This window comes from Ceratotherium simum, chromosome 26 (assembly GCF_057802395.1).
Source record: "Ceratotherium simum simum isolate JZ-2026a chromosome 26, ASM5780239v1, whole genome shotgun sequence".
Classification (NCBI taxonomy): domain Eukaryota; kingdom Metazoa; phylum Chordata; class Mammalia; order Perissodactyla; family Rhinocerotidae; genus Ceratotherium; species Ceratotherium simum.
The window spans coordinates 39,187,749-39,198,836 of NC_141925.1; the positions used below are offsets into that span (position 1 = coordinate 39,187,749).

The window sequence follows — 11,088 nt, forward strand, 5'->3', positions numbered from 1 at the left end:
TGACCCTTCCAATGGGATTCCTCTGCTGTCTAGACTCTGAGACATCCTCCTGGGATGGATCTTGAGCATGCTTTTCTGGGAACTCAGAGCCAAGGCCTGATTTTGGGCACAGCTTGAACTCTGGAAAGAGCTGACACTTTCGCATTTATTGTATTGGTGAGCACAATTTGGAATGAAGTTTTTAGGACACTAGCTGGGATCTAGACTTTTATTAACTCCTGAATATAAACTCCCTGATGGCAGGGACCTTGTCTTGCTGGTGTTGTTAATGCTGGCATAACATCTACACATAGTATTTGTTGAAAGAATAAGTTACAGTTGACCAAGTGCTCTGTTTTCTGGACCAGAGGACCTCTGTTGTTCTTCCAAGCTCTGCAATTCCCCTCCTGTAGTTTCGCAAGCATAAAACCAGAGAACACTCACTGTATTTCGCTTTTATTCATTCAGTCATCAAACAGAGAGTAAGTGCTTACTGTGTGTCAGGGACTGGGACAGGCAGTGAGAAATCCAAATGTTAAAAAAATGCCTATTATGAAGGAAGCAACCTAAATGCCCCTCAAGGGACGAATGGATAAAAAAGATGTGGTATATATACACAATGGAATACTACTCAGCCATAAGAAACGATGAAATCCAGCCATTTGTGACAACATGGATGGACATTGAGGGTATTATGCAAAGCGAAATAAGTCAGAGGGAGAAGGTCAAATACCATATGATTTCCTTCATTAAGTAGTAGATAATAACAACAATAAACAAACACATAGGGACAGAGATTGGATTGGTGGTTACCAGAGGGGAAGGTGGGAGGGGGAAGGGCAAAAGGGATAATTCGGCACATGTGTGTGGTGATGGGTTGTAATTAGTATTTGGGTGGTGAACATGATGTAATCTGTGCAGAAATAGAAGTGTAATGATGTACACCTGAAACTTATACAATGTTATAAACCAATGTTACTGCAATAAGTAAAAAATAAAAAAATAAAATAAAAAATAAAGGTAAAGTTTACATAAAAAAAAGAGTTTTGATATATACACAAGTATATGTGTTTTACGTATACACAAGCATGTCCTATAGACACAAGTCTATGGAATAGTTTTAATGTATCTATATGCGTCCACCAGCTGCCCAACAACCATTAGCCCATGTCAGTTGCATCATCCTCACACACTGCTACCCTTTTCCTGATTCCCATATAATTTTAAGGCATATCATGTATAACTATTCCAGAATGTTCTCCAAAATATAAGGACGCTTTAAAAAGTACATAGCCACAATGCCATTGTCATTTTCCCTAAATCCACAATTTTTCTTCATGTAATCACATATTGAAGAATCAAATTGAATAAAGCATAGGTCTAACCTTCCAGGATTTATAGCTGGTGGAGCTGATAGAGAAGGAAATCAGTGATTATACTATAGTAGAGTAGTATCATATGCTTATGTAAATCATCTGATGTAAGCTATTCTTTGGGTTTGGGAGGGAGAGATAGAGACACCAGAGAGAAAGAAGGGAGAGGAAGGGAAGAGAAGGGAACATAATTTAAATAATGGGAGGTGTTTTTATTTTTTCAATAATGGCTTATAGTTTTCAATGTATAGATGTTTCACCTCCTTGGTTAAATTTATTCCTATGTATTTTATTATTTTTCTTGCAATTATAAATGGGATTGTATTCTTGATTTCTCTCTCTGCTAGTTCGTTATTAGTGTATAGAAACACAACTGATTTTTGTATGCTGATTTTGTACTCTGCAACTTTGCTGTATTCATTGATTATTCCTAATAGTTTTCGGGTGGATTCTTTAGGGTTTTCTATATATAGAATCACATGATCTGCAAATAGTGAGAGTTTTACTTCTTCCTTTCCAATTTGGATCCCCGTTATTTCTTTTTCTTGCCTAATTGTTCTGGCTAAACTTCCAGTACTATGTTGAATGAGTATGGTAAGAGCGGGTATCCTTGTGTTTTTCCTGTTCTCTGAGAAATATATTTCGAGTTTTCACCATTGAGTGTGATGTTGGCTGTGGGTTTGTCATGTATGACTTTTATTATGTTGAGATAATTTCCTTCTGTACCCATTTTATTATTATTATTTTTAATCGTAAATGGATGTTGGACCTTGCGAAATGATTTTTCTGCATCTATTGAGATGATCATGTGACTCTTATTCTTCATTTTGTTAATGTGGTGTATCACATCGACTGATTTTGGATGTTGAACCATCTCTGCATCTCTGGAATAAATCCCAGTTGATCATGGTGTATGATCCTTTTAATGTAGTGTTCTATTCAATTTCCTAATATTTTGTTGAGGACTTTTGCATATATGTTCATCAATGATATTGGTCTGTAATTTTTGTTTTTTGTGTTGTCTTTGTCTGGTTTTGGTATCAGGGTAATGTTGGCCTTGTAAAATGAGTTGGGAAGCATCCTGACCTCTTCCATTTTTTGGGGCTTTTGAGAGGATAGGTATTAAATGTTCTTGGAATGTTGGTAGAATTCACTAGAGACTCCATCTCCTCCTGGAGGTTTGTTTTTTGGGAGGTCTTTCATTACTGTTTCAATCTCTTTACTTGTGATTGGTCTATTCAGATTCTCTATTTATTCTTGTTTCAATTTTGGAGGGTTGTATGATGCTCAGAATTCATCCATTTCTTCTTGTTTATCTGATTTATAGGTGTATGACTTTTCATAGTGTCCTCCTATAATCCTTTGTATTTATGTGAAGTCTGTTGTAATTTCTCCTCTTTCATTTCTGATTTTACTTATTTTCATCCTCTTTCTTTTTTCTTAATGAGTCTGAGTAAGGGTTTGTCAATTTTATTTATCTTTTCAATGAACCAGCTCTTATGTTCATTGCACCTTTCTATTATTTTTAATCTTTATTTAATTTACTTCTGCTCTGATTTTTATTATTTCCTTCATTCTACTGACTTGGGGCTTTGTTTCTTCTTTTTCTACTTCTTTTAGGTATAGTGTAAGCTTATTTATTGGAGATTTTTCTCGTTTCTTCAGGTAGGCCTGTATTGCTATAAACTTCACTCTTTGTACCTCTCTTACTGCATCCTATAATAATTGGTATGTTGAATTTTCATTTTCATTTGTCTCCATGGGTTTCTTGATTTCTCCTTTGATTTCTTCATAGATCCAATAATTGTTCAGCAGCATGTTATTTAGTCTCTATATGTTTGTGGCTTTCCCAGCTTTTTTCTTATAGTTGATTTCCAGTTTCATAGCATTGTGGTTGGTAAAGATGCTTGATATGATTTCAATCTTCTCAAATTTATGGAGTCTTGCTTTGTTTCCCAACATATGGTCTATCTTTGCGACTATTCCACATGCAATTGAGAATATGTCTTCCACTGTTTTTGGGTGGAATGTTCTTTATATATGTATCAAGTTCATCTTGTCTAGTGTTTCATTTAAGGCCACCGTTTCCTTCTTGACTTTGGATGATCTATCCATTGATGTAAGTGGGGTATTAAAATCCCATACTGATATTGTGTTGCTGTCAATTTCTCACTTTAGGTCTTTAAAAATTACTTTATGTACTTTGGTGTTCCTATATTAGGTGTATATATACTAATAAATATTAGCTCTTTTTGGTGGTTTGTTCCATTTATCATTATATAATGCCCATCCTTGTCTCTTGTTATCTTTTTGGTTTGAAGTCTATTTTGTTTGATATTAGTATGGCTACACCTACGTTTTCTCGTTATCATTTGCTGGGACTATCATCTTCCATCCCTTCACTCTGAGCCTATGTTTGTCTTTAGAGCTGAGATGTGTTTCCTGGAGGAAGCATATTGTTGGGTCTTGGTTTTTAACCCAGCCAGCCACTCTGCAACTTTTAATTGGTGAATTCAATCCATTTACATTTAGAGTGATTATTGATATATGAGGGCTTCATACTGCCATTTTATCTTTTGTTTTCTGCTTGTTCTACATTTCCATTGTTTCTTTCAACTTATATTTCTGTCTTACATTTCAGTTTGGTGGTTTTCTGTGATGTTTTTCTCAGTTTTCTCTTTGTTTATGATTTGTGACTCTGTTCTAATTTTTTGTTTTGTGGTTATCATGAGATTTGTATAAAAGATCCCATAGATTAGGTTGTCCTTTTTCTGATAGCCTGTTATCTCCATTAGCCTATGCAGGTTCCCTACAGAAACTCTGTCCTTTTCCTTTTTCCTGACTAGGTTAGTGTTGTCACAAATTATTTTTTTTTGTGTTGTGAGTTTGTGACCAAATTGAAGTTGTTATAATTACTTTTGATGTTTTCTTTCCCTTTAGCCTTATGTTATAATTAAGTGTTTACTAACCCATTCTGATATAGAATTCAATTTTATGATTCTGTCTATTTATCTCCTTGCTCAAAGCTTTGTAAACCTCTACTGTTTTGTTTCAGGTAGGAGGGCTCCTTTCAACATTTCTTGTACAGCAGGTCTAGTGGCAATGTACTCCCTCAGCTTTTTTTTTTCTTTTATCTGGGAAAACTTTTATTTCTGCATCATATCTGAAGGATAATTTCACTGGATATAGTATCCTTGGCTGATAGTTTTTGTCTTTCATTTTGTTGAATTTATAATTCCACTCTCTCCTAGCCTGTAGGTTTTCTGCTGAGGAATGCATTGAAAATCTAATGGGAGTTCCCTTGTTAGTTATTTTCTTCTCTCTTTCTGCCCTTAATATTTTTTCTTTGTCATTGAATTTTCACAGTTTTAGTATTATACGCCTTGGAGAAGGTCTTTTTGGATTGATGTGATTAAGAGTTCTATCAGCTTCATGTACTTGCATGTCCAGTTCCTTTCCCAGGTTTGGGAAGTTCTCAGCTATTATTTCTTTGAGTAAGCTCTTTGCTCCTTTCCACCTTCTCTTCTGGGATACCGATTATCCTTATGTTATTGTTCCTAAATGAGTCAGATATTTCTTGAAGAATTTCTTCATTTTTTAAAAAAATATTTGTTCTCTCTCCTTCTCCACCCAAATAATTTCTCAATTACTGTCTTCGAGCTCACTAATTCACTGTTCCATGTGCTCTGCTCTATTTTTAATGTTTTCTACCTTATTTTTCACTCCATTAATTGTGTTTTTTAATCTCCAGAAGTTCTGTTTGTTTTTTTAGTTTCTATCTCTTTGGTGAAGTACTCCTTCTGTTCATTAATTTTATTCTTGAGCTTATTGAACCGTCTGTCTGAATTTTCTTGTAAGTCTCTTAGTTTCGTTATGACAGCTCTTTTGAATTCTCTGTCAGTTAGATGGTAATCTTCTGTGACTTCAAAATTGGTTTCTGGAGAGTTGTCATTCTCTTTCTGTTGTGCCATGTTACTGTAGTTCTTCATGGTGTTTGATGAATTGATCATCTGTCAATGCATTTGTGGTAATAACATCATTTCTTATTTGGGTAATGCTTTGGTTACTTTGGTTCTGAGCTTCTTGTGGTTGTATTTGAGAGCCTGCAATTTCCTCCGTCCACTGCCTCTGCTAGAGGCATTGTCAGTGCCCTCCTTGTGCCACTTCTGCCTCTGAAGTTGCTGGTGCCTTGCTGCTTATAATGTCACTGCCATCTCAGATGTCACCACCAAGGTAACCAGGCTGCTAGCACTTGTGTTGTTTCCAAGGTCACCTGGGTCTTGTATTCCTTCACTGGATCTCCATGGGTTATCCACAGGCTCGGAGGCTGCTGCCCTTTGCACCACTTGCACTGCTGCTCCTGGGTTGTCTGCTGGTGCTGGTTGTATCGGTGCCAAGAGTATCATGTTCACAGGTGTTACTTTTGCTGCTGGGGTTCTGGGGTCCAGTGAACTTGTGTGCAGCTCCTGCCACTGGTGGAGCTGTTGTTTGGGGTGCCACCAGTGGGGGCTGTTTCACCGGTTCGCCTGTGGTTCCTGATACTTCTGGTGACAGATTCACTCTGCCACTATATGTGAGGTGTAGGGGCTCAGCCAGGATAGGATGTTTTTGATGCTCGTTCATGCAGCCTCTGTTCTCGCCCACTAGCTGGTGTGTTTTAAAACTGAGATTAACGTACCCCACTCCAGACAGGAAAATCCGAGTTGTGTTACTATCCCTAATGTTGGAAAGACCAGCCTATGACCAGGAGATGGGAGGGGCATGCATCCCGGACGCCCTGGGAGACAGGAAGGTTTTGCTCATTGGTTTTGCTCCCACACATCTGCTTGCAGGTGTGTGATGTGTAGTGTGTACTTCTTCTGCTCCCCTGTGCCTGCTGTTTCTGCTCTGCTCATAGTTGCACAAGCCGTGGCACCTGCTATTTCTTCTCCACTCACTGTCCTTGTTCGAAGCTGTGTGCACCGGCATGTGGATACACACCCTGGATTGCTGCTGCCAGCAAGGGCCAGGTGGCTTCTCCCCTAGTTCCACTGCCTCCAGTGGTTCCAGTCCACCCACCTTCAGATGTACAAATGTATGGATCTCTTATGCACCCTGTTGTGCTGTGGGGGGAATACTCTGTTGCTCAATGGATGTCTGATTGGTTGTAACTTTGTGGGGAGAGACAAAGGGAACAACTCACTCCACTGCGATGCTGATGACACTCTACTAGCACTTGTGTTCTTTATGTTTCATTAACTTGTTTTCATCTACTAATGTGGATCCAGGTTCAGTAAGAAGAACAAGGATAGCATAAATCCTTACTTATACCTGCCCTTTGGAACTGGACCTCGCAACTGCATTGGCATGAGGTTCGCTGTTGTGAATGTGAAACTTGCTGTCGTCAGAATGCTGCAGAACTTCTCCTTTAAACCTTGTAAAGAAACACAGGTCAGACAGTTAACTCTCTGCATTAATAATGTGTTATTATGAGCTTTTTTAACTGGGGGGGGAGTCTCTCGCTACATAAATGAAAGAATGTATTCTATTGAAAGAATAATTTACTATTGGTCAGAGAACCTATTTGGAACCATCTGTGACCTTAGACCCTTCAGCTCTGGACTGCTAAGTCTGTGGTGTTGTAAAGACACAACTATGAAGGTCATCTAGAATCAATTCAATGAGCATGGCATGAATATGAGCAGTCCTTTGAACTTGAGCAAAGTTGTAAATTCGACTTCACAGGAAGGATGGGAAATGTTATTCACAAACTTGAAATGCAGCGATTACCATGTCATGACTTGCGAAGGATCCTCTTCTCCACCAGAACTTACAGAAGTTTTCTGAGAGCAATTTTCAACTACTGTCTATATAATGAAAGCAATGCAGAGGTTTAAAAAATCCTGATGACTAGGTCATCCTAGAAATTCTAAAATAATTCACAAGAGTGGGGCTTAAAGGCACACCTATTGTATCTCATGTGTAGCCAAAGTTGAGAATCACTGATTTAAAAGGTTTCTGACAGATGTGCAGGGCTCTTGCAGACTTGGGCCATCCTGGCTATTTGACCTCACAATCCAAGAGTGCTCCTACAGTCAAGTGTGCTCTTTTTACATCCTAGAATTAACTTTATGAATGTTCTTCCTGCTCTCCTCCATATCCTATTCTCATCCTTTAAGTCTAAGTTCAGTCCCCAAGCACTTCCATGGAACCTTCCCCATCTAGTCCAGAGCCCATGCTCTCCTCTGCTCAGTTATTGGTTTCTGCATGCTGGTATCATCAGTCGGACCACCTAAATTAATAGTTTGTCGTTAAACCATCCAGTTTCATGCTCTGTGTTTTCTTGGTGCCTAAGAATGTCTTTAACTCTAGCTGGTGCCTTACAGTCATCCAGTAAATTCTTAAGGAGTGACTTGAGTTTATTTAGAGCTCTTGGATACAAATTTTGAACAATTTTAACTATAAAAACTTAAATGACATTTGTGTATGTGCATGTTGTACATGTGTGTGTCTGTCTGTAGTGAAAATATATGTATACTATTTTAAATTATAAAATAACAAGGTTTTATATTTATAGAAAAATCTAGAATCTCTCCTCTGATGAACATAAAGAACGGTTGCCATTGATTCATATCAAGCAAGGTCTTATATAATAAGGATTATTTCTAGGACTATTACATTTAATATGCAGCTCCTACACTTAAATAGGCTCTCTTCACGGGAGAGGAGGATAGAGATCATTTCTGTCTTACTTTTCACTTTGGGGCAATTGTGTGGCAGTCCTGTAAGTGTGTACAAACAGGGGACTCAGTCCTGAGAGAAAGCATGTCTCTCACACTCCTGGGGTGGACAGACACGTCCTCTAGCTCCCAGTCATCCATAGGCTGGCGCTTCTTACCCTCCATGACAATTTGCTTGCCTTTCAGTCAACTGAGTCCCAAAGATGAATCTGCTGCTAGTCTCCCTACACTAAAGGAGTGACTGGGTGAGAATGAAGCTAAAATTATCAGTCAAAAGACTGTAGGTCAGAAGTTCACCATTTGCAGTACACATGGGATCAAAGAGATAGTAGAAAACAGGCATAATGCTTCCCAAAGACCTTTTCCCATCTTGAATTGGATGGGTTCCACTGGGAGAAGTGACTGGACTCTTTAGAAGTCGAGGATGGTCTATACAATTAAAATGTGTAATACCCACTCAGGATTACCTTGCAAGTTCCAACATATGCGAAATTAATTCTATGTGGATTTTAAAAATAGTTTGCTATAATCCCTATGAATCTGGCTTAAATTTTAATAGTTCATTCTTTTTACTTAAAATGAAGTCAAAAAGGAACACAAGCCAACATGATTTTGTCTCTGGCCTGGTACAAAATGGTGCTGCATAGATATTTTGTTGAATGAATGGATGGATGAAAGCTTTATTGTCCAGTATGACACAGCTTATAGATTAAGTATACAGAATCAAAGATATATGATGTTAAAAGTAGTTGATATGTTTTTAAAGTATTATTGCCCTGACACGTCACGTCTACTTTGCTTCTGTTATTGGGGAGCTTATCAGTCAGTTCTCATATGCATGTTTACCTGTTGCAGATCCCCCTGAAACTAGGCAGGCGAGAAATTCTTCAACCACAAAAACCCATTGTTCTGAAGGTTGAGTCCAGAAATGGGACAGTGAGTGGAGCCTGACTTTCCCTAAGAACTTCCATTTTGTTGTTGAAGGAAGCGGTATCCCAGAACACAAGAGACCTCAATTTACTTTGTGAATAAAACCCATAATGAAGATGGACTTAACCTGCTGCACTGGATGGATGCCCAGAGATTCTTACATTCATTGCATGTTCTCAGTGTCTGTGTAGAGTATTATATGTTGTTCAATATAAAGGAGGGGCCCAGGAAGTGCCAGATATGTGGACTCAGCTTATCTGGGTCTCACAGGACAAACTCCATCCACCTCCAGAGAGTACCATCTACTCTTCCTAAACACTGATCAAGAATAAAAGTTTCTTAGCAACTGTATCAACAAACTTTAATGAAACCAAGAATTATTGTGCTGATTGTAGTAGTGACATTTATAATCACATGTTCATTTTGAATCTTCTATGAAATATTATGCTGAGCAAGTCAATAAACATCTCTTTACAAAAGTATTATCTATTGCCTTTGCACACGTTAGGGGGAAACTAGAGACCTGAATCAGTGAGAGCCAGTGGGTAACTATTTTTGACCATCACAATCTCTGGTTGGGTGGTCATTTTAAGAACTCTCATTTGATACTTTAAGATAGATAAGAGTCAAGCCACTGTGACTTTGCCTGTTGCTTAGAAAGTATATTCATAGCTTAATTATCCCTGTTTTGGAGCACATATTTTTTGTAACAGTCAACTGAGGCACTTATTATTACATTATTAGTTTTGATTTAATCTTTTCATCTCATCTCCCCTGACATTTCTGAAAGGCAGGAAACATGTTTTCCTACACATCTTTGTACTCATCCTCAACTCCCAACTGTCTTAACACAATGAAGATCAAATAAAAAATGATTGGTTTGTCTATTGATTGGGCAGAAGGGCTACTAGGTTTCATCAGTGTCAGCTGGTATCAGAAGCTGCACAGGTTCTTCCTTTTCATTTTCTGCCCTTCTTCTCCCTTTCCCTCCTTTTCCCTTCCTGGATAATTTAGTCCTAAAGCCAGTAGATAGGGCACAGCAAGGTGGGCAGCCACATATTGGGGATCAGGGGCAGAGACGGGGGTCACAGTGGCTCCAAGTCAGAGCAGAGTATTATGGGGAAGGTATGTATAGGGAGGCACAGCCTGGAATGGGTGTGGGAGACAAGCAGAGAGAGAAGGAGTTCATGCAGATGGGCGGCCTGAGGAGAGCAGCCAGAGCCTAAATAGTGTGTGGAGAACCCAAGTAGGGTGAAGAGGGCATTTGTGAATGCAAAGGGATGGAGTTGGGGTTGGCCACGTGAAGGGGGAGAGATCAAATAAGTTCATATATTAAGGATTATGGAAGCCATATTTCCCAGTTTTGGAGAAGGCAGTCACTGATCCACAAAGAGAGGAGAATGGAATGAACACTGTGAGTCAGAGATTGAATCTTAATGTATCAATGTAAATTCATGCTGTCTATGTAGTTGATGATTTATAGATCAATAGATGTGTGTGTGTGTGTGTGTGTATGTGTGTGTGTGTGTGATTGTGTAGATATAAAAACATATGCCCCTACTTCTCTTCACTGATAATGCCTAGAAAAAGTGACACCCTAATAGCAATGACACACCTCGTGCCCACATCTTGGCTTATAGATACTATGTTTTGCTAAAAGAAACCAAGGATCCTTAGAGAAATCACTGATTTCAAGGCTGGGACATGGAAACTACAAGATGAGCCTGAAACATCTTGTTGTGCTGGAATGTAAGAGAATGCTAAAAAGTGATGGTGACATGTCAACAGGATCCGAAGCCAGCCTGGGTGGCTTCCACTGACAAAATCAGAGACAATTTGAGCAACATAATAAAGGATAGTAAGAGATTATGACCCACTGTATAAAGGGAAAACATGAGCACATACAAGTATATATATATATAAATAAATGGATAAATTGCAATTTGATGAAGATATTTGCACAGTTTCAAAGTGCTACTGCTCAAAATACCCTTTAATTTTAATGGCAAAGGGTAGCTTCACAGTGAAGAAACCTGGCAGATACCCCCTTAATCAAATGATGAGTGAGAGCATCACCAGCAACAGGG

General features: G+C 38.6%; 1 protein-coding gene across 1 annotated transcript in view; it reads left to right on the top strand.

Annotated features, from left to right (window-relative positions):
* Nucleotides 1-9,461, top strand: part of LOC147913664 (cytochrome P450 3A12-like) — a 33,365-nt gene extending 23,904 nt beyond the window's left edge. The window contains exons 12-13 of the mRNA XM_087417595.1: nt 6,620-6,782; nt 8,927-9,461. Coding sequence (XP_087273721.1) covers nt 6,620-6,782; nt 8,927-9,022 — 259 coding nt within the window. The 3' untranslated portion in view covers nt 9,023-9,461. The remainder of the gene's footprint in view (nt 1-6,619; nt 6,783-8,926) is intronic.
* Nucleotides 9,462-11,088: the final 1,627 nt, after the last annotated feature.